Source organism: Rhinoderma darwinii (genome assembly GCF_050947455.1).
Source record: "Rhinoderma darwinii isolate aRhiDar2 chromosome 3 unlocalized genomic scaffold, aRhiDar2.hap1 SUPER_3_unloc_2, whole genome shotgun sequence".
Lineage (NCBI taxonomy): Eukaryota > Metazoa > Chordata > Amphibia > Anura > Rhinodermatidae > Rhinoderma > Rhinoderma darwinii.
Window position 1 is genome coordinate 514,945 of NW_027461745.1, and position 24,311 is coordinate 539,255.

A 24,311-nucleotide genomic window follows, 5' to 3' on the forward strand; every position below is an offset into this window, starting at 1 on the left:
CAATGGGCAGATGTTTGTCAGCGCTATTGAGGCGCTATTTTCGGGCGTAATTCGGGGCAAAAACGCCCGAATTACGTCCGTAAATAGGCCGTGTGAACATACCCTGACAGTTTAGATGGCAGTGTTTCACTAATATCGATAAGGAGCCGCTAGATGGCGCTGTGGCATAGAACGCTTGTGGCTATAACTATTGCCTCTACTCCACTGACCCCTGTTGTCGCTGCGTGGAACTGCACCCGGCCGTGAATCTCAGAAAATTACTTTGGTGGCTGAAGACTTGGAAGAGGTGAGTGCTCAGTCAGAGGGTGAGTGCCTACTCCGGGGTCAGAGGTCACTGCAGGGTCAGAGGTCACTGCAGGGTCAGTGCAGGACACAAGGTGTACACTTAGTACTCTGCTGCTGCTGTGCAGGTGCCATGTGTCGGGGGAGGGGCTGGATTATAAATTCTCTGGACCCTTTGCAGTCAGTTCATGGATCAGTGTGCAGCCCCTGCCTCATACCGAGACATGTGTGGAAGGAAGAGAGACTCACAGTGTTACAGAGTATTTCAGGAAATGATTTTGCTGATCCTAACAAGTGTTAGGCCCCATGCACACCACTAGGTTTCATCCGGAATTACTATGGCTGTTGGACACCGTCCCGTATATTTATTTTACGACCCGTGCTCCTATACTTTATAATGGGAGCAGAGCCCGCAAACGCGGGACCGTCCACGACCTCCGTGGCCGTAATCACCGACCGTACTTACGGGCACGGTCCTCTTCCAGTGGCACAGAGTATTTTAGGGGATGAATGTGCTGATCTTGTGGGTGGTCACAGATTGAGCATTATATAGTGAAAGGTGCAGGGTTACCAGCAGCACAGAGCATTTCAGGAGAGGAGTATGTTGATCCTGTGGGAGACCATAGACCGAGACTTCCATACGGAAGAAGCAGGATCCTCTTTCCAGCAGCACAGAGTATTTTAGGAGCGGAGTGTGCTGATCTAATGGGAGGTTACAGACTTCGGCCCCATGCACACGGCTATAACAAATCTCCGTAATTGCGCACCGCAATTACGGACCCGCCCGGTTTTTAATTGGCCGCGGACACCTTCCTGTATCGCTCCGTGCCATAAAACCGTCCGGGGAATTATGGAGCATGTCCTACTTTTCGTTTTTTACGGGTACGAAAATGCGGCCCGCGGGCGTCGGCGGTTGGCGGGCCGTGACTACAGACACGGCCGTGTGTATGGGGCCTATTTCAGGGAAGGCGTCCGCGGCAAGTAGAACCGGGCGGGTCTGTAATTGTGGCCCGTATAGCGGTCCTCAATTACGGAGATTTTTTACGGTCGTGTGCATGGGGCCTTAGGTAGAGGGAGGCTGCAAATGATGCCATCAATATGTTGCCTAGCAACGCTTCTGTAAATACGGACAGTATACGGTTGCACATCCATAGCCGTCCGTATTTATGGAAGCTCCCATAGACTTCTGTGGGAGAGTCCGTGGCGTAATTACTGACAGGAATAGGACGGGTTCTATCATTTTTTCCACGCGGACGCTCATCCGTAATAATACTGAAAGGCGTCCGCGGCCAATAGAAATTAATGGGTCCGTAATTACTGATCAAAAATACCGTTGTGTGCATGGGGCCTAAGAGGTTCAGGGTCTCCAGCAGCACAGAGTATTTTAGAATAGCAGTGGGTTAATCCTGATATGATAAGGGAATGGAGAGGGAGGTCACAGAGTGAGCAAAGTCCCCGGCAGCACATAGTATTTTAGGAAAGAATGGTTCTGGGCCACTCGTAGGGTGTGTGGTTCTGTGCAGCTGTGAAGATCTGGTACAATATCAGGATGTGAACCTATATGAGGCGCCTGGCTGGCCGTGAACGTAGAGTATGTGTATGGTGTGCGCCTGCATTCTGCTATGTGACCACTAGGTGGTAGTGGATATAGAGTATGTGTATGGTGTGCGCCTGCATTCCGCTGTGTGACCACTAGGTGGCAGTGGATGTAGAGTATGTATTTGGTCTGCGCATGCATTCCGCTGTGTGACCACTAGGTGGTAGTGGATATAGAGTATGTGTATGGTGTGCGCCTGCATTCCGCTGTGTGGCCACTAGGTGGCAGTGGATGTAGAGTATGTGTATGGTGTGCGCCTGCATTCCGCTGTGTGGCCACTAGGTGGCAGTGGATGTAGAGTATGTGTATGGTGTGCGCCTGCATTCTGCTATGTGACCACTAGGTTGCAGCTGTCTGATCGCTGCGTTTCTCTCCGGTAGATGTCCTGCTGCGATCACTCGGACTGCGAGTCCATAGATCATGATGAGGACGACTTCTCTGGAGACGGTGACTTCAGGTGAGACTTGTCAGTAAGTGAGTGTGGGGGATGTGAACCCCCAATATCCTGCGCTGAACCCCCATTTCTACTGACAGATCGTGCCGTGAGATGATTGTGTCAGTAATTGTGAGTGTCTCTCAGTTCTACAGATGAACCGGAAGCTTCACCACATCAATCCCAGCCGCTGGCACAGTGTCACGCACCTGTCCACAGCTCTGTACACTCAGGTGAGTGTCTGCGCTGCTGAGACAATCCGAAGCTGCAGTTCTGAGCAGTTTCATGTGGATTCTACCTAATATTCATGCACTGATCAAAAATGTTTGTCCATGCTTTACAGTGCTGTTCTGCTCTATCAGTGACTCCTCTGTCAGAGGAGCAGAACATGGGAAAACTAGAAGCGACGGTCCCGTTGCAGCATGGACACCACCGGCGGCCGACGGAACCCATTGACTTTAATGGTTTCCGTCGAGGTGTCTGTGGTTTTACCAGAAATAATATCTCTGCCGTATGTGCGACGGAGGCCTCTAACAGCAGCTCAGCGAGTATATAATATATATATATGTGTGTGTCCTGACCACATATAAATGCTATTACACCCGACTTGTGGCTGTTCCTACTTCAGTTGTAGCAGTGCATTCACATTGTGCATTCATTCATATTTTTTTAGATGCAGATTGTTTCCAATACTGATGATAATAAACCAGGCTGATGGTGGTGGTGATAATGATGATGATGGTCAGGATGATGGTCGTGGTGGTGATGATGATGGTCGCAGTGGTGGTGATGATGATGATGATGATGGTCGTCGTCGTCGTCATCGTGGTGGTGGTGATGATGATGGTTGTGGTGGTGATGATGGTTGTGGTGATGATTATGGTGGTGGTGATGGCGGTGGTGATGATGATCGTGGTGTGGTGATGGTTGCCGTGGTTATGATGGTCGTCGTGGTGGCAGCGGTGGTGATGATGGTGGTGGTGGAGATGATGATGATGGTGGTAATTATATTGAAGATGGTGGTGATTATGTTGAAGATGGTGGTGATGATGGTGGTGGTGATGATGATGATGGTGGGGGTGGAGATGATGGTGGTGGTGATGATGATGATGGCGGCTGTGGTGATGATGGTCGTCGTCGTGGTGGTTGTGATGATGATGGTGGTGGTGGTGGTGGTGATGATGGTTGTGGTGGTGATGATGGTTGTGGTGGTGATGATGGTCGCGGTGAAGATTATGGTGGTGGTGATGGCGGTTGTGATGAAGATGGTGATGATGGTCGTGGTGGGGATGATCGTGGTGTGATGATGATGGTCGCGGTGGTGATGATGGTGGGGGTGGAGATGATGGTGGTGAAGATGTTGATGATGGTCATGGTGGTGGTAATGATGGTTGTGGTGGTGATGATGGTCGTGGTGATGGTGGTGGTGATGATGGTCGTGGTGGTGATGGTGGTGGTGGTGGTAATGATGATGGTCATGGTGAGGATGGTGGTGATAATGGTGGTGATGATGGTCGTGGTGGTGGTGATGATGATGGTCGTCATAGTGGTGGTGGTGATGATGGTCGTAGTGGTGGTAATGGTGATGATGTTCGTGGTGGGTATGATGATGGTGGTGATGATGAAGTGGGGGTGGTGGTGATCATGGTCGTGGTGGTGATGATGATGGTCGTGGTGGTGATGATGGTGGCGGTGGTAGTGTTGATGGTTATGGTGATGATGGTGGTGGTGGTGGTGATGGTTGCCATGGTTATGATGGTCGTCATCATCGTGGTGGTGGTGATGGTGGTGGTGGAGATGATGGTCATGGTGGTGATGATGATGATGGTCATGGTGGTGGTGATGGTGATGATGGTCGTGGTGATGATGGTGGTGATGATGTTGATAGTGGTGGTGATGATGGTCATGGTTGTGGTGGTGGTGGTGATGATGTTGATAGTGATGGTGATGATGGTTGTGGTGGTGATGATGGTGATGAAGATGGTCATGGTGGTGGTGGTGATGATGATGATGATGATGATGATGATGATGATAGTGGTGGTGGTGATGATGGTTGTGCTGGTCGTAATGTTGATAGTGATGGTGATGATGGTGGTGAAGATGATGGTGATGATGTTGATAGTGGTGGTGGTGATGATGGTGGTGAAGGTGACGATGTTGATAGTGGTGATGATGGTTGTGGTGGTGGTGGTGGTGGTGGTGATGATGATGATGATGATGATGATGATGTCATGGTTGTGATGATGATGGTGATGATGATCATTGTTTCCCTCCATTGATAGATATGACCCCTCTGCCCGTCTTCACGTCTCGCGCTCTTTATCACCCCACATTTGAGGCTTATTACGCCGCGGTCGCCATTCACCAGAACGTGGAGACACCGGAGATGCAGATGAGGAGAGAGGAAGGTGAGGATTCTCATGATTCCTATTCTGCACCAGTAGAGCTTACAATCTAATGTCTCAATCACGATCCGGTGCCAACGCTGCGATGGTGCTCAGTGAGGCGTCCACCTCTTTCTTAAAGAGACGGTACAGTCTTCTGTAAATTACAATCTTTTTGCTTACCTAAAGATGTATTTTCCTTGATGGCAGCACTGATGGGCAATACATCTCACCCTACAGCATCCAGGAGAACCAATAGATAGTGAGTTAATTAACATATTAAATAAGTGACTCCCCCCCCCCCCCACTAGTGGCAGACACCTGTATAAATATCTCCCACTGGACTGAACGTTGAAACAAGGGAGGGAACGAGTGCGGCCTCTGGACCCGAGGAAAGTAAGGTAAGCGACATTCTCTCCTCCTCGCGTTGTCTTCAGACTTCTCGGATGGAAACTAAGCGGCCACTAGGATTGGGTGAGCACAGACGATGCCAGCGGCTGAGCCGGACGATACCTCCTGGATGAGGGAATTGGGAGAGGACCACAATGTGGATTGACCGATTTTTCTAGAGTAGTAGAATTCTTGGTCCGTCCGGATACGGGACTTTCGCTTGCTCCTGACCGTCTTTGCTCTTCTGGGTCCATCAGAGTCCCTGAATGATTCTGTTCCATCTAAGACTTCTAATTAGACATCTTTGCCGTGTGGACGTTCTTGTTCTTGACTCTCAGGATTGGGCTGGATTTAGTACTGATTAATGTTTCATCTGATGGGAGAGAAGAAGGTTCTTCACGAACGGGAATATCCCAACCAGACGAATGTGTAGAAACGGTTCTCTGCGAGCCGGGGGCCTGAAGTTCTAATACTCGTCTCGCTCCAGTGATCGCCACCCGGAAAAGAACTTCAGAAGATAAAACATTAGGAGGAAGCTCAGGAAAAAGTTTAAATAGCTCAAGATATTATTGATTTGTGAGGTCCCGGGTAGGACAATGGCCTAGAACCTTCTGACTACTGCCTGCCCAGAGAACTTCCCATCACACAAGAATGGCCGGTGGAGGAAATGCGTGTATGAACAGACCTCTCCAAATTTCCAAGTTGTCTACCACCACTGGATTGCTGACTGGAACAGAGAACAGGACCTGGGAACTTGGAATTCTGGAAGACCAGATGATCAACAATGTCCCTCGAAATTTCTGAGGAGTCCTTCGAAGTGTTGACTACGAAACCCAAAAACTTGAGCTTTCAGGCGGGCGTCACATCTGACTTTTGTAGGTTCAGAACAAAACTCTCTTATGGTCTCCTGGAGATGAACCACCAGCTGATCTTCTGATGACGCCTTGTCCCACCAGTCATCCAGGCATGGTACAATGAAGATTCTTTTAAGCTTGAGAAAAAACGCTAGAATGACTATGATCTTCGGGAATAACCTTGGCGCTGGTGCCAGGTCGAAGTGTAGACAGGTGAACTGGAGGCGCCGTACCGACTGGCTCCACCTGACCGGTTTCCTCAAATATTTCCTGTGCCCGCAGTAAAGTGTCCATGAGGTCTAGTGCAGCCATAAAGTCGCCCTCCATAAGAATCGTCATGACTGACTTCATGTTCTCCATCTTGAATCTTGAGGGCTACAAGAACTGATTTAGATACTTCAAGTCCGTTACTAATCTTCACGTTTCTCCTTGTTTGGACCCTCCAAACACGTCGGAATAGACTCCGAGACCTTGCTCAACGGGAGACTCTTCCTCTAGAGCAACGTTTTGAGGAAACTGTTGAAGAAGGCACAAGACGTGACCGTTGGGAGTCGAGTTCATGATGAACCTTAAGAATAGAGGAAACAAAAATGCAACGGCGTAAACCTCCTGAAATCAAGGAACACGTCTGCCCCCTACCTGGTCCAGGTGAGGCCTGGTGTCAGAAGTATTTCTTGGAAGCTGAGGAGCCTTTCTTAATGATGCTAAAGACTTGTGTGAGGGATTCTGAAGTCTTCAGTCCTGACGACACCCCAGCTTCACTTGCCATCTTGGGTGTAGAGTTGTCTTGGATAAGTTTGTGTCGCGGGACAACTTGGTGATCCACGCACGTAGAGTCCCAGCTTTCCAGTAGATCCCTAGAAGACCTGACTCCACTGCCGGGAACATTGGCCCTTCGTCGAATGTTTTGCTACTGGTGAAGCCACTTTCGGGGACGTATCTCGCGACTCAACTTCTTCAGGGTCAGAGATGCACTGACCTGAACCTGAGACCAACGTCTGGCTTCTTCTCAGGACCATCCTTGTTCCGTAAGCAGTGGAAAGTCTGGGTGGCTCAGAAGAATTTCGGCCCGTTCCTTATATTCACTATTACTTCCAGTTAAACTTTTTTTTGGACTTTCCGAGATCTCCACATCAATCAAATGTGGGGCAACTCTGGTCTTCTCCATGAAGGAACTGGACCCACCACAAGACATTATTGCCCCAACTCTGACTGGCCACAGGGCACCCACGGACCACCGCTAAACGCTGAAGCAGAAGTGCGATAGAAAACTCCAGAAATATTTATACCGGTAGGGTTCGATGTATTACCCATCCATACTGCCTGAGGTCTAAATAGTTCTGTAACTTTCAATTCCCCCCCATCATTTTCAAGATCTCTGCTTGTTGTCAGTGAATGTAAATTATTCTAATTTTCATTAAAAGGTTAAAGTCCCACTACTGACCTAATGGATCTCACAGCTTAAGATTTGTTACAATGTATCAATGTAGACAATCCTCCATGAACTAAACACCGCAGCATCATCATCACTTTAGTCCTTTATTTGAGGCTGATCGTTTTACGTACACTAATACATTGTAACATCCTCAGCTGTGTTAGTAGGACTATGGGGGGGCAGAAACTGTTGGGTGCCCCCTGTCATGTGATTGTTTATAACTGATATATTATAGATTATCACCCTGGTGGTCGGAGAAGTGAATGTCTCCTCCCACTGTATTATCTGATGCCTCAACGGCCACGGCGCCACTTCTATTACAGCGAACTCACCGCCATCACCAATGTCTTCTCTCCACCCAGGATTCACCGTAAACACCGGAGAATATTTCTATACTGATCCCTTATTGTCACCCGGACACCGAGTATATAACTGCCTGCTACCCGCAAGTCACAATGTAAGTATCACCCAGCCGGGGGAGGGGCAGGATCATAACTCTCTTCTATATATATCACCCTGCAGGAGGAGGGGCAGGATCATAGCTCTCTTCTGTATATATCACCCTGCAGGAGGAGGGGCAGGATCATAGCTCTCTTCTGTATGTATCACCCTGCAGGAGGAGGGACAGGATCATAGCTCTCTTCTATATATATCACCCTGCAGGAGGAGGAGCAGGATCATAGCTCTCTTCTGTATATATCACCCTGCAGGAGGAGGAGCAGGATCATAGCTCTCTTCTGTATATATCATGGAGGAGGGGCAGGATCATAGCTCTCTTCTGTATATATCACCCTGCAGGGGGAGGGGCAGGATCATAGCTCTCTTCTGTATATATCACCCTGCAGGAGGAGGGGCAGGATCATAGCTCTCTTCTATATATATCACCCTGCAGGAGGAGGGGCAGGATCATAGCTCTCTTCTGTATATATCACCCTGCAGGGGGAGGGGCAGGATCATAGCTCTCTTCTATATATATATCACCCTGCAGGAGGAGGGGCAGGATCATAGCTCTCTTCTGTATATATCACCCTGCAGGAGGAGGGTCAGGATCATAGCTCTCTTCTGTATATATCACCCTGCAGGAGGAGAGGCAGGATCATAGCTCTCTTCTGTATATATCACCCTGCAGGGGGAGGGGCAGGATCATAGCTCTCTTCTGTATATATCACCCTGCAGGAGGAGGGGCAGGATCATAGCTCTCTTCTATATATATATATCACCCTGCAGGAGGAGGGGCAGGATCATAGCTCTCTTCTGTATATATCACCCTGCAGGAGGAGGGTCAGGATCATAGCTCTCTTCTGTATGTATCACCCTGCAGGAGGAGGGGCAGGATCATAGATCACTTCTGTATATATCACCCTGCAGGAGGAGGAGCAGGATCATAGCTCTCTTCTGTATATATCACCCTGCAGTAGGAGGGGCAGGATCATAGCTCTCTTCTATATATATCACCCTGCAGGAGGAGGGGCAGGATCATAGCTCTCTTCTGTATATATATCACCCTGCAGGAGGAGGGGCAGGATCATAGCTCTCTTCTGTATATATCACCCTGCAGTAGGAGGGGCAGGATCATAGCTCTCTTCTATATATATATATATATATATATATATATATATATATATATATCACCCTGCAGGAGGAGGGGCAGGATCATAGCTCTCTTCTGTATATATCACCCTGCAGGAGGAGGGGCAGGATCATAGCTCTTTTCTGTATATATATCACCCTGCAGGAGGAGGGGCAGGATCATAGCTCTCTTCTGTATATATCACCCTGCAGGAGGAGGGGCAGGATCATAGCTCTCTTCTGTATGTATCACCCTGCACGAGGAGGGGCAGGATCATAGCTCTCTTCTGTATATATCACCCTGCAGGAGGAGGGGCAGGATCATAGCTCTCTTCTATATATATATCACCCTGCAGGAGGAGGGGCAGGATCATAGCTCTCTTCTGTATGTATCGCCCTGCAGGGGGAGGGGCAGGATCATAGCTCTCTTCTGTATATATCACCCAGCAGGAGGAGGGGCAGGATCATAGCTCGCTTCTGTATGTATCACCCTGCAGGAGGAGGGGCAGGATCATAGCTCTCTTCTGTATATATATCACCCTGCAGGAGGAGGGGCAGGATCATAGCTCTCTTCTGTAAATATCACCCTGCAGGAGGAGGGGCAGGATCATAGCTCTCTTCTGTATATATCACCCTGCAGGAGGAGGGGCAGGATCGTATCTCTCTTCTGTATATATCTCCCTGCAGGAGGAGGGGCAGAATCATAGCTCTCTTCTATATGTATCACCCTGCAGGAGGAGGGGCAGGATCATAGCTCTCTTCTGTATATATCACCCTGCAGGAGGAGGGGCAGGATCATAGCTCTCTTCTGTATATATCACCCTGCAGTAGGAGGGGCAGGATCATAGCTCTCTACTGTATATATCACCCTGCAGGGGGAGGGGCAGGATCATAGCTCTCTTCTGTATGTATCACCCTGCAGGGGGAGGGGCAGGATCATAGCTCTCTTCTGTATATATCACCCTGCAGGAGGAGGGGCAGGATCATAGCTCTCTTCTGTATATATCACCCTGCAGGAGGAGGGGCAGGATCATAGCTCTCCTATATATATCACCCTGCAGGAGGAGGGGCAGGATCATAGCTCTCTTCTGTATATATCACCCTGCAGGAGGAGGAGCAGGATCATAGCTCTCTTCTGTATATATATCACCCTGCAGGAGGAGGGGCAGGATCATAGCTCTCTTCTGTATGTATCACCCTGCAGGGGGAGGGGCAGGATCATAGCCCTTTTCTGTATATATCACCCTGCAGGAGGAGGGGCAGGATCATAGCTCTCTTCTATATATATATATATATATCACCCTGCAGGAGGAGTGGCAGGATCATAGCTCTCTTCTGTATATATCACCCTGCAGGGGGAGGGGCAGGATCAAAGCTCTCTTCTGTATATATCACCCTGCAGGGGGAGGGGCAGGATCATAGCCCTCTTCTGTATATATATCACCCTGCAGGAGGAAGGGCAGGATCATAGCTCTCCTCTGTATATATCACCCTGCAGGAGGAGGGGCAGGATCATAGCTCTCTTCTGTATATATCACCCTGCAGGAGGAGGGGCAGGATCATAGCTCTCTTCTGTATATATCACCCTGCAGGACGAGGGGCAGGATCATAGCTCTCTTCTGTATGTATCACCCTGCAGGAGGAGGGGCAGGATCATAGCTCTCTTCTGTATATATCACCCTGCAGGAGGAGGGGCAGGATCATAGCTCTCTTCTGTATATATATATATCACCCTGCAGGAGGAGGGGCAGAATCATAGCTCTCTTCTGTATATATCACCCTGCAGGAGGAGGGGCAGGATCATAGCTCCCTTCTGTATGTATCATCCTGCAGGAGGAGGGGCAGGATCATAGCTCTCTTCTGTATATATCACCCTGCAGGAGGAGAGGCAGGATCATAGCTCTCTTCTATATATATCACCCTGCAGGAGGAGGGGCAGGATCATAGATCTCTTCTGTATATATCACCCTGCAGGAGGAGGGGCAGGATCATAGCTCTCTTCTATATATATCACCCTGCAGTTGGAGGGGCGGGATCATAGCTCTCTTCTATATATATCACCCTGCAGTTGGAGGGGCGGGATCATAGCTCTCTTCTGTATATATATAACCCTGCAGGAGGGGCAGGATCATAGCTCTCTTCTATATATATCACCCTGCAGGAGGAGGGGCAGGATCATAGCTCTCTTCTATATATATCACCCTGCAGTTGGAGGGGCGGGATCATAGCTCTCTTCTGTATATATCACCCTGCAGGAGGAGGGGCAGGATCATAGCTCTCTACTGTATATATCACCCTGCAGGAGGAGGGGCGGGATCATAGCTCTCTTCTGTATATATATAACCCTGCAGGAGGGGCAGGATCATAGCTCTCTTCTATATAGATCACCCTGCAGGAGGAGGGGCAGGATCATAGCTCTCTTCTGTATATATCACCCTGCAGGAGGAGGGGCAGGATCATAGCTCTCTTCTGTATGTATCACCCTGCAGGAGGAGGGGCAGGATCATAGCTCTCTTCTGTATGTATCACCCTGCAGGGGGAGGGGCAGGATCATAGCTCTCTTCTGTATATATCACCCTGCAGGAGGAGGGGCAGGATCATACATTGATTGTCTTTCTTCTTGTTACAGGTATTTGGCTGCTTCCGTCTTCAGACTCCGCCTCCCATCATGTCTTCTAGTATTTGCTCCGCCTCCTGCCAGGATTCCGCTGCACCAGTGGACCCTCTTATTGTTCCCAGCGATGAGGTAGAAGTTTCGGGAGGTGCCTTATATAACGAGGGATGTATAGACGTGGACTCCTTGCCGCCTGGTAGCGCCCCCCACTGTCTCCTGCCCCCAGTAATGTTGGGGTGCTCTGTGACGGTCAGTTCAGTTTCCTCCCCCATCTTCTACACGACATCGGAGCTGGAGGCCGTGTGTGGTTTGCTGCGTTTATCGACCACCTCGGCCCCCCCGCACCGCTAGACCGAGCTCCGCCCACTTTTCAGTTTTATTTATATACTTTGCTCCGCCAGAATGGGCACGCAGTTTTCTTCCTGGACATTAGGTGGGGCTGATGCTGTATGCTCCAGGTCACAGCACCACCTGCAGGTCGTGCCTTGTATTACGCTTTTCAGGGTTTATAAAGGTGGAAGCGCCAAAATCGATAAACAAAAAAAGTTTACATTTTTATGAAAAAAAAAATTGTCTCCTTTTTTTTCTATCCATGGTGGTAACGGCGCTCGTAATATAATATAATGCTCCGGCACAATCCTGACCGTTCTGTGTAGTCCTCGTGTATGACCTTCGCTGTACATTACACCCCCCACCCTCCATGCTCTCTGCACCCGCTCACCCACCCCCTGCTCCCTGGAGACGGGCGTCTATATTTAGCAGCTTATATTATACATAATTACATACGTGGACATATTCTACACAAACAAGGTGGGGGAGGGGTGCTAGGTGCCCCTCAGCGCGGGGCCCGAGGGCGAGCTCTTCTTATAGGTCTATAACCTGCGCCCATAGCAACGAGAGACATCGTACGACCTCGACCGAAACACTTAAAGGGGAACTCCACCCCGACACCTCAACACACAGATCTCTCACCTGTTCTCAGAGTTCTTACCGAACATGAAGGCCCCGTGACCCACGATATCAGAGGCCCAGTGTCCCTATGATAACACAGACTTACAAGAGCAGGAGGTATTGTCATGGGGACAAAAGTAAATTAACTTTGCACACAGGAGGATGGAACTAAAACCTCTGAAAATCCAAGACCGATTAGCGCCTTTACTAGGTAACCCCCTCCCCCATCTCATCCACACACCTTGTACTACTAGATCATGTGTGAGAGGTTGTCACAGCCCCACCCCCTGTTACTGACATCACTGATATATAATATAATTACATGTGATCAGACATGAGATCCACACATCTTATATACAGTAACAGCTATTCATCTATTACTACTGACAACCAGCCTGTATATCATGTGTGAGAGGTTGTCACAGCCCCGCCCCCTGTTACTGACATCACTGATATATAATATAATTACATGTGATCAGACATGAGATCCACACATCTTATATACAGTAACAGCTATTCATCTATTACTACTGACAACCAGCCTGTATATCATGTGTGAGAGGTTGTCACAGCCCCGCCCCCTGTTACTGACATCACTGATATATAATATAATTACACTGTGATCAGACATGAGAACCACACATCTTATATACAGTAACAGCTATTCATCTATTACTACTGACAACCAGCCTGTATATCATGTGTGAGAGGTTGTCACAGCCCCGCCCCGTTACTGACATCACTGATATATAATATAATTACACTGTGATCAGACATGAGATCCACACATCTTATATACAGTAACAGCTATTCATCTATTACTACTGACAACCAGCCTGTATATCATGTGTGAGAGGTTGTCACAGCTCCACCCCCTGTTACTGACATCACTGATATATAATAGAATTACATTGTGATCAGACATGAGATCCACACATCTTATATACAGTCACAGCTATTCATCTATTACTACTGACAACCAGCCTGTATATCATGTGTGAGAGGTTGTCACAGCCCCGCCCCCTGTTACTGACATCACTGATATATAATATAATTACATGTGATCAGACATGAGATCCACACATCTTATATACAGTCACAGCTATTCATCTATTACTACTGACAACCAGCCTGCATATCATGTGTGAGAGGTTGTCACAGCCCCGCCCCCTGTTACTGACATCACTGATATATAATATAATTACACTGTGATCAGACATGAGATCCACACATCTTATATACAGTAACAGCTATTCATCTATTACTACTGACAACCAGCCTGTATATCATGTGTGAGAGGTTGTCACAGCCCCGCCCACTGTTACTGACATCACTGATATATAATATAATTACATTGTGATCAGACATGAGATCCACACATCTTATATACAGTAACAGCTATTCATCTATCACTACTGACAACCAGCCTGTATATCATGTGTGAGAGGTTGTCACAGCCCCGCCCACTGTTACTGACATCACTGATATATAATATAATTACACTGTGATCAGACATGAGATCCACACATCTTATATACAGTAACAGCTATTCATCTATTACTACTGACAACCAGCCTGTATATCATGTGTGAGAGGTTGTCACAGCCCCGCCCACTGTTACTGACATCACTGATATATAATATAATTACATTGTGATCAGACATTAGATCCACACTGACGGGCGAAACTCAAGCGTAAATATATAAAACCTGGCGTCACTTTCGGGTGAGGAAAGACTCGGGCGCAGGAGACGTTCAGACACTTTATTTATTAGCTTATACATTGCAGTTCTCCTGTGACTTGGGCTGCTACAAAGGCAGCGGCCATTTTGCTTGCCCTCCATGAAGGGCGGAGCTTAGACATTGCCATGGAGATGATCTACAAACCAAACACAGGACAAGCTTATGGCAAGCGAGCATTCTCATTGGCTCAGATTCTTGTCCCACCCCCTCCAGTCAGCACTTGGAATGTTCCATTCACTATAAGGGGGAGGGCGATCTTCTCATATGAACAGCCCGGGATAGAGGCGGGAAAAGTGGGGGATGTGAATTATGACCCCCTTCCCCCTCTTCTGGCGCAGGATTATGCGGACGGCGATCGCCTCCCGTGATCACCCGATAGAGCGCGGTCTGTTACGTAATAAAAATACGTCTTATAATCTATATATATATATTACGTCATCTCCATAAACTTCTATTCATAGATTTCATTATTTCCCCCCCCCCCACACAAAAATCTCTAAATTGACCTAAAAACAGACATTAAACACGCAGACGCAGCGAACACGGACCCGCCCCCTTAGTCGCACGCGACGGGCGGCCATTTTGGATGTGAAATCGCCTCTAAGTCAAGTCAGTGTTAGGAGGTTGTGAGATTTCGGAGGCGTCCGGAGCCTCGTACCTCGCCGTGAGGTCATTACTTCCTAAAAAAGCACCAGGCGGCTTCTACTCACAAAATGGCCGCCACCCGGTGAGATTGTCCCGCGGCGGCGGAGCGGCAGTACCACAAACAAAATGAGGTTTTAGCAGATTTTGGCATTCGGTCAAAATACCATTGTCCCCGCCCCCAGCGCAGGGAGAAGCAGCCATTTTGTCTAGTTGTAGTTTCCCGTCTACAGCTACCATCGTACCTACCGGCCTCTACTAGTCTTTTAACCTTCGGACGCCATTTTGTCGTCATAAAGATGGAGGCCGATAACGTAAGGAAGCCATTTTGGAAGCGGAGCAGCGGGTTTGTTCCCTTTTTTTCCCCTTCAGAACACAAAATGGCTTCCTCCGCCACTTTAGGAGAGACTCTTTTCCAGTTTGTCGCGGTCCCGACATAGTTATCGGGGGTTAATGACCTTATGAACGTCTGACTTTGGTACGGACTACTTTTTATCAACGTTTCGGTTGCTATGGCAATATTTCAGGCAAAAGAAAAAACATTCGGTGATCCCGGTTCACGGGGAGAAGGCACTATTCCTTTAAGAAGGAAAAAAAAAAGTCCCGTCCTGATATTTTGCGCCATTTGTAAGAAGCCAGATTTAGACAGACAAAGTGCAAATAAAAACGGAGATGGCGCGGCCGGTGGCGACTTAGTCTTCTTACCGCCCTTCAACATTCTGCGGGAAAAAGAAAACGAAAATGTAAAAAAAATGTACATTTTTAAAGACACATTACACTAATATTCTACTAGCCGTTTTCTCTCACGCGTTTCGGGAGAACTCCACCCAGAATGTGGAGGGGAGGAGCTCTACAAGCCCCGCCCAAAGTCAAATAACAGAGTTGACTCCTGCCTGATCGTAGCCGATAAAACGTCACCCAAAACCTTAAAATCAAATTAATTACATGCGGGGGCGGAGCTTCTGGTGACAACTTTTCTCCATGTCATTGATCACCTCCCTGCCCCCGCTCCTCTTTCTCCGCTTCCTTCTTCTACACCTCAGGTCCCATATTAAGAATACTTGGGGCAATGATTAACCGGAGGTGACACTACCCAAAACTTCACTTTTCTATTTGGGTGGAGTCGCCCTTTAACTTCTCAAAACGGTCTGTCCTGGCCAATGGAGAACCCCTTTAAGACGGTGACATTACTAGGAATATAAAAGGTCATGTTATGGGGGCAGGGACACCAGGGAGAAGCAGCCGTGCCCTGTAAACCTGCAGCTGCCTCAGTCCCCCCTCCCCCCACAGGTCACGGCCCATCTGCCGCGACATAAATATTCCAGACGCACGAAAGTCTCGTGTTCCAGGCGCGGGAGCAACATGGACGGTAAAGGCTGCTGCAAGACCCAGGACGCGAGCGCCGTGCTTTATATGTTACCTGCAGTCCTATGTAACAGCACAGATAACACAGTGATAGCTCTCTGAGTACAGATAATGTAGATGTTACCTGCAGTCCTATGTAACACCACAGATAACACAGTGATAACTCTCTGAGTACAGATAATGTAGTAGTGTTACCTGCAGTCCTATGTAACACCACAGATAACACAGTGATAACTCTCTGAGTACAGATAATGTAGTAGATGTTACCTGCAGTCCTATGTAACACCACAGATAACACACAGTGATAACTCTCTGATTACAGATAATGTAGTAGTGTTACCTGCAGTCCTATGTAACACCACAGATAACAGTGATAACTCTCTGAGTATAGATAATGTAGTAGATGTTACCTGCAGTCCTATGTAACACCACAGAGAACACCATGATAACTCTCTGAGTACAGATAATGTAGTAGTGTTACCTGCAGTCCTATGTAACCCCACAGATAACACAGTGATAACTCTCTGAGTACAGATAATGTAGTAGTGTTACCTGCAGTCCTATGTAACACCACAGATAACACAGTGATAACTCTCTGAGTACAGATAATGTAGTAGCTGTTACCTGCAGTCCTATGTAACACCACAGATAACACAGTGATAACTCTCTGAGTACAGATAATGTAGTAGCTGTTACCTGCAGTCCTATGTAATACCACAGATAATACACAGTGATAACTCTCGGAGTACAGATAATGTAGTAGATGTTACCTGCAGTCCTATGTAACACCACAGATAACACAGTGATAACTCTGATTACAGATAATGTAGTAATGTTACCTGCAGTCCTATGTAACACCACCGATAACATCTACTACATTATCTGTAGTCCGAGAGTTAGCACTGTGTTATCTGTGGTGTTACATAGGACTGCAGGTAACACTACTACATTATCTGTACTCAGAGGGTTATCACTGTGTTATCTGTGGTGTTACATAGGACTGCAGGTAACATCTACTACATTATCTGTACTCAGAGAGTTATCACTGTGTTATCTGTGGTGTTACATAGGACTGCAGGTAACAGAATTGCTGCAGATAATGTAGTAGAAGTGCTAGCTCTGCTACATCTGTAGACATGATATCATACACATGGGGGGGGGGGGGGGGAGCTGTATAACTGAATTACTTTACACTATAAGCCCCATCATGGAGTCTGATGAATGATGGGTGTAGTGGGCGCAGGGTCGGTCATGTGACTATTCTGGATAATGACACTAAACTTTCTCTGCCACCGATCCCCAGTGTGAGCAGAACAAACAAAAGGGACGTCCCCAACGCTGCGTGACTCCGCAACAACACAGCGCGGCGCAAATATTTACACAAGCGCAGAGCCGAACCTACAATCCCTGCAATCGGCGCCACTCACACGAGCCTTAACTCCTTCATAACCCCGCCTGTACTTCCATCTCTCTACTATTCCTGCACCAGCTTTACACTACACCCCTGTCCTGTCCTACAAGCACTGTACCTGTTTCGTCTCTGCTACCTCTGCGCAGTTCTCCAGACATCTGGAAGTCTATGCTTGCGTAGGTGTTCAGGCACGGACTTGCCGCCACATTTCCAGTCTTCATTGGTTGCAGTAGGTTGGTTCCCACTAGCGCAGCAGAGGGGTCGGTAGCTCCGACGTCTTTGGCCAGATCCAGGTCTATATAGTTGAGTCCGGACTCTTCCACCGGAGGACGACTCCCATTGCCCGGATTGAGGGAGACCCCATCGGAGCAGTGTCTGGTTCTGGCTGGTGGCTCCGTCCTGGAGAACTTGAGAAGTTCAGAGCTCTTGTAGAGAACATTTCCAGTAACGGCAGAACGTAGGCCCCTCAGTGCCGCCTCCTCAGAACACGACTTTACCACCAACGTCTTCTCCACGTGGACATGGTCTGTCAAGGGGTCGCCCAGGATCTTACTACTGGCACCGCACATATGTTCTATGGGATCTATGGGCCGGAACATCTTCTCGGTGGTGCCCACAGGCCATGGACAGTTCTCTAAGGAGTTCTTGGTTGAAGGCTCTTCCATGCTTGGTTGAGTCCACAACGTCTTCACCACTACGGCTCTGGAATTAGTCGGGGTTTTCGACAATTTCTCGAATATATTCTCTGCGGTGGGTTTTGGTATCTTCTCGGCTCCGGCCAACACTTTGACACGAGAGAGCAGAGTCTCCATTTGTGTATAGTCCCCGTTTGGCACATGGTGGTGGTGGTGGTTGTCCATGGTGATGTATTCCGCCTGAGGGATCTTCGCTGGCTTAGAACTGTAATGGATACTGACATACTCTCCGGGACTGGGGGGTCTACCATAGTTTCCAGGCAAGGTGCTGGACCTCCACGTGTCCACGGAAATACTGAGAGGTCTCCGGCTCCTTCCACCACTGACTTCTTCCAGGCTGTCTGAGGATGAGGAGCAAGAATTAAGAGACGGAGGCAGAGAGTCCATCTTGTAAGAGCGGGGCAGTGACCGGTAGGAGGCAGGGATTCGGGAGAGCCGATGAGTAGAGGACATCACATTCTCCTGTGGTGGTGGCGTGTTGGAGGCAGAGCGGCTCAACGGCCACATGTTCATATAATCTGAAGCCTGACTGTCTGCGCTGCCCACCGACATTTCCACAGAGGGAGGCCAGCTGCTCCTCTCCGCTTCCGGGGAACAGCTCCCAAGAGGGGACATCATGACATAACCGGTCATTTCGATAGGTGCCGGGGGTGAGATGCTGTTAGGAGTCATGGGCATGTAGTCTTGGCAGGTTCTGGTCCCTGGTAACATAGGCATGTAACCGGCTTCTTGGCGCGGTTGGCATTTTCCCATCATGGCGTAGTCATCTTCGTGTTCTAATTTACCTGGTCGTCCTCCATGGTCTTCGATACACCCCAAAGTTATTGACGCAAGGTCTAACGTTTGGGGTCTTCTCCTGAGTTGTCCCATGGAAATGTAATTGGTTTCCGTTAAAGGCGAAGGCGGCAGAAACGTTGGCGGCTCAAAACTAGGGCTTGACCCGTACTCATCGGATGAGGCCGAGCCGTAGTCCACAGGAGGCTGACTGCCCTCCACCCGCGGACGCTTCTCTTCATCTTCTTCAGGGGTACGTGGACTCTGATCTCCGGGTAAAGAGCACGCTTTTGGAGTTGGGGAGCCGTCGACCGGGACCTCGATCCTAGATCTACGGGGCAAGCCGACCTGGCTGGGTGGTGGGGGGTTGGGTAGGTGACGTCGGGATGGGACAGTGATGGGTGTGGAGGACAGGGACTGACTCTTGGTCCGAGGACGAAACTCTTCACTTAGGGACTTCATGGCTTCTAGGATGGTCTCATGCATGTTCTGGGCAACAACGGAGTCCTCAACCTGAGAAGTAACCGGAGAAGAAGTATCAAATAGATGGACAAGACCCCCCTGTACCCCGACCATGCAGAGAGAGATATATATATATATATATATATATACACACACACACACACACACACGCAGTCCCTCCGGTCCTTACCTGCATCCACAGCTCTCCCGGGCCGGTGACCGCCGACCTTCCCACCTCCACAAAGAAATAATTGTCCGAGTGGCCGCAGCGCCGGACGTTCATGAGCTGGAGGGTGACTGACGGGGTGTCACATCGGAGACGCAGGAGGCTCAGGGTGCGATCTGTCAGACATAGGCGGTATACACCCGACAGGTTACGTGTCTGGCCCAGGCCGCGGGGGCGTAAGCTCACCTGCCAGACCTCCCGGAAGGCTGGACCCGGCCAGGTGGCGCCATCTTCTGAAGGGGTGGAGAGGGCGCGAGCTGCAACGGGAGAACACGGGCAATTATTAATGACAGATATAGAGGGACATATCCTGCAGATTATTACACCACTGACCTCTCTACAGATCTGCAGAACATCGCTCCTCCACCTCCTGACAGATACATAGTGATATATTCTGCAGATTATTACACCACTGACCTCTCTACAGATCTGCAGAACATTGCTCCTCTACCTCCTGACAGGTACATAGTGATATATGCTGCAGATTATTACACCACTGACCTCTCTACAGATCTGCAGAACATTGCTCCTCTACCCCCTGACAGATACATAGTGATATATCCTGCAGATTATTACACCACTGACCTCTCTACAGATCTGCAGAACATTGCTCCTCTACCTCCTGACAGATACATAGTGATATATCCTGCAGATTATTACACCACTGACCTCTCTACAGATCTGCAGAACATTGCTCCTCTACCTCCTGACAGATACATAGTGATATATCCTGCAGAGTATTACACCACTGACCTCTCTACAGATCTGCAGAACATTGCTCCTCCACCTCCTGACAGATACATAGTGATATATCCTGCAGATTATTACACCCCTGACCTCTCTACAGATCTGCAGAACATTGCTCCTCTACCTCCTGACAGATACATAGTGATATATCCTGCAGATTATTACACCCCTGACCTCTCTAGAGATCCGCAGAACATTGCTCCTCTACCTCCTGACAGATACATAGTGATATATCCTGCAGATTATTACACCACTGACCTTTCTACAGATCTGCAGAACATTGCTCCTCTACCTCCTGACAGATACATAGTGATATATCCTGAAGATTATTACACCACTGACCTCTCTACAGATCTGCAGAACATTGCTCCTCTACCTCCTGACAGGTACATAGTGATATATGCTGCAGATTATTACACCACTGACCTCTCTACAGATCTGCAGAACATTGCTCCTCTACCCCCTGACAGATACATAGTGATATATCCTGCAGATTATTACACCACTGACCTCTCTACAGATCTGCAGAACATTGCTCCTCTACCTCCTGACAGATACATAGTGATATATCCTGCAGATTATTACACCACTGACCTCTCTACAGATCTGCAGAACATTGCTCCTCTACCTCCTGACAGATACATAGTGATATATCCTGCAGAGTATTACACCACTGACCTCTCTACAGATCTGCAGAACATTGCTCCTCCACCTCCTGACAGATACATAGTGATATATCCTGCAGATTATTACACCACTGACCTTTCTACAGATCTGCAGAACATTGCTCCTCTACCTCCTGACAGATACATAGTGATATATCCTGCAGATTATTACACCACTGACCTCTCCTGAGATCTGCAGAACATTGCTCCTTTACCTCCTGACAGATACATAGTGATATATCCTGCAGATTATTACACCACTGACCTCTCTACAGATCTGCAGAACATTGCTCCTCTACCTCCTGACAGATACATAGTGATATATCCTGCAGATTATTACACCACTGACCTCTCTACAGATCTGCAGAACATTGCTCCTCTACCTCCTGACAGATACATAGTGATATATCCTGCAGATTATTACACCACTGACCTCTCTAGAGATCTGCAGAACATTGCTCCTCTACCTCCTGACAGATATATAGTGATATATTCTGCAGATTATTACACCACTGACCTCTCTAGAGATCTGCAGAACATCGCTCCTCTACCTCCTGACAGATACATAGTGATATATCCTGCGGATTATTACACCACTGACCTCTCTACAGATCTGCAGAACATCGCTCCTCTACCTCCTGACAGATACATAGTGATATATCCTGCAGATTATTACACCACTGACCTCCTCTACAGATCTGCAGAACATCGCTCCTCTACCTCCTGACAGATAGTGATATATCCTGCAGATTATTACACCACTGACCTCCTCTACAGATCTGCAGAACATCGCTCCTCTACCTCCTGACAGATAGTGATATATGCTGCAGATTATTACACCACTGACCTCTCTAGAGATCTGCAGAACATTGCTCCCCTACCTCATGACAGATACATAGTGATATATCCTGCAGATTATTACACCACTGACCTCTCTACAGATCTGCAGAACATTGCTCCTCTACCTCCTGACAGATACATAGTGATATATCCTGCGGATTATTACACCACTGACCTCTCTACAGATCTGCAGAACATTGCTCCTCTACCTCCTGACAGATACATAGTGATATATCCTGCGGATTATTACACCACTGACCTCTCTAGAGATCTGCAGAACATTGCTCCTCTACCTCCTGACAGATACATAGTGATATATCCTGCAGATTATTACACCACTGACCTCTCTACAGATCTGCAGAACATTGCTCCTCTACCTCCTGACAGATACATAGTGATATATCCTGCAGATTATTACACCACTGACCTCTCTACAGATCTGCAGAACATTGCTCCTCTACCTCCTGACAGATACATAGTGATATATCCTGCAGATTATTACACCACTGACCTCTCTACAGATCTGCAGAACATTGCTCCTCTACCTCCTGACAGATACATAGTGATATATCCTGCAGATTATTACACCACTGACCTCTCTAGAGATCTGCAGAACATCGCTCCTCTACCTCCTGACAGATACATAGTGATATATCCTGCAGATTATTACACCACTGACCTCTCTACAGATCAGCAGAACATTGCTCCTCTACCTCCTGACAGATACATAGTGATATATCCTGCAGATTATTACACCACTGACTTATCTACAGATCTGCAGAACATTGCTCCTCTACCTCCTGACAGATACATAGTGATATATCCTGTAGATTATTACACCACTGACCTCTCTACAGATCTGCAGAACATCGCTCCTCCACCTCCTGACAGATACATAGTGATATATCCTGCAGATTATTACACCACTGACCTCTCTACAGATCTGCAGAACATTGCTCCTCTACCTCCTGACAGATACATAGTGATATATCCTGCAGAGTATTACACCACTGACCTCTCTAGAGATCTGCAGAACATTGCTCCTCTACCTCCTGACAGATACATAGTGATATATCCTGCAGAGTATTACACCACTGACCTCTCTAGAGATCTGCAGAACATTGCTCCTCTACCTCCTGACAGATACATAGTGATATATCCTGCAGATTATTACACCACTGACCTCTCTACAGATCTGCAGAACATTGCTCCTCTACCTCCTGACAGATACATAGTGATATACCCTGCAGATTATTACACCACTGACCTCTCTACAGATCTGCAGAACATTGCTCCTCTACCTCCTGACAGATAAATAGTGATATATCCTGCAGATTATTACACCACTGACCTCCCTACAGATCTGCAGAACATCGCTCCTCTACCTCCTGACAGATACATAGTGATATATCCTGCAGATTATTACACCACTGACCTCTCTACAGATCTGCAGAACATTGCTCCTCTACCTCCTGACAGATACATAGTGATATATCCTGCAGATTATTACACCACTGTCCTCTCTACAGATCTGCAGAACATCGCTCCTCTACCTCCTGACAGATACATAGTGATATATCCTGCAGATTATTACACCACTGACCTCTAAAGATCTGCAGAACATTGCTCCTCTACCTCCTGACAGATACATAGTGATATATCCTGCAGATTATTACACCACTGACCTCCCTACAGATCTGCAGAACATCGCTCCTCTACCTCCTGACAGATACATAGTGATATATCCTGCAGATTATTACACCACTGACCTCTCTACAGATCTGCAGAACATTGCTCCTCTACCTCCTGACAGATACATAGTGATATATCCTGCAGATTATTACACCACTGACCTCCTCTACAGATCTGCAGAACATCGCTCCTCTACCTCCTGACAGATACATAGTGATATATCCTGCAGATTATTACACCACTGACCTCTCTACAGATCTGCAGAACATCGCTCCTCTACCTCCTGACAGATACATAGTGATATATCCTGCAGATTATTACACCACTGACCCCTCTACAGATCTGCAGAACATTGCTACTCTACCTCCTGACAGATACGTAGTGATATATCCTGCAGATTATTACACCACTGACCTCTCTACAGATCTGCAGAACATTGCTCCTCTACCTCCTGACAGATACATAGTGATATATCCTGCAGATTATTACACCACTGACCTCTCTACAGATCTGCAGAACATTGCTCCTCTACCTCCTGACA

The 24,311-nt window shown here is 47.9% G+C and overlaps 2 protein-coding genes across 7 annotated transcripts in view; one reads left to right on the forward strand and one right to left on the reverse strand.

Moving 5' to 3' along the window:
• Window positions 1–235: 235 nt before the first annotated feature.
• SAP25 (Sin3A associated protein 25) lies at window positions 236–12,078 on the forward strand. The gene is made up of 6 exons (XM_075847339.1): window positions 236–286; window positions 2,260–2,336; window positions 2,460–2,545; window positions 4,595–4,720; window positions 7,738–7,832; window positions 11,574–12,078. Exons 2-6 carry the CDS (start codon window positions 2,260–2,262, stop codon window positions 11,907–11,909), a joined length of 720 nt encoding a protein of 239 aa, XP_075703454.1. The 5' UTR covers window positions 236–286; the 3' UTR covers window positions 11,910–12,078.
• Window positions 12,079–14,258: 2,180 nt separating this feature from the next.
• LOC142683492 (insulin receptor substrate 1-like) overlaps window positions 14,259–24,311 on the reverse strand; it is a 35,660-nt gene continuing 25,607 nt past the window's right edge. For all 6 annotated transcript variants that reach the window (XM_075847364.1, XM_075847365.1, XM_075847363.1 and 3 more), the window contains exons 3-5: window positions 19,791–20,083; window positions 17,788–19,651; window positions 14,259–15,612 (exon numbers count right to left, since the gene is read on the reverse strand). In XM_075847364.1, the coding sequence (XP_075703479.1) occupies window positions 15,605–15,612; window positions 17,788–19,651; window positions 19,791–20,083 (2,165 nt within the window). In that variant the 3' untranslated portion in view covers window positions 14,259–15,604. The remainder of the gene's footprint in view (window positions 15,613–17,787; window positions 19,652–19,790; window positions 20,084–24,311) is intronic.

What these genes read in the sequence shown, in the direction of transcription:
- SAP25 (XM_075847339.1), top strand. Translation starts at nt 2,260, where the DNA reads ATGTCCTGCTGCGATCACTCGGACTGCGAGTCCATAGATCATGATGAG. An exon ending in CCACAGCTCTGTACACTCAG is followed by an intron (nt 2,546 to 4,594) that starts GTGAGTGTCTGC and finishes CTCCATTGATAG; the next exon opens with ATATGACCCCTCTGCCCGTC. An exon ending in GCAGATGAGGAGAGAGGAAG is followed by an intron (nt 4,721 to 7,737) that starts GTGAGGATTCTC and finishes CTCTCCACCCAG; the next exon opens with GATTCACCGTAAACACCGGA.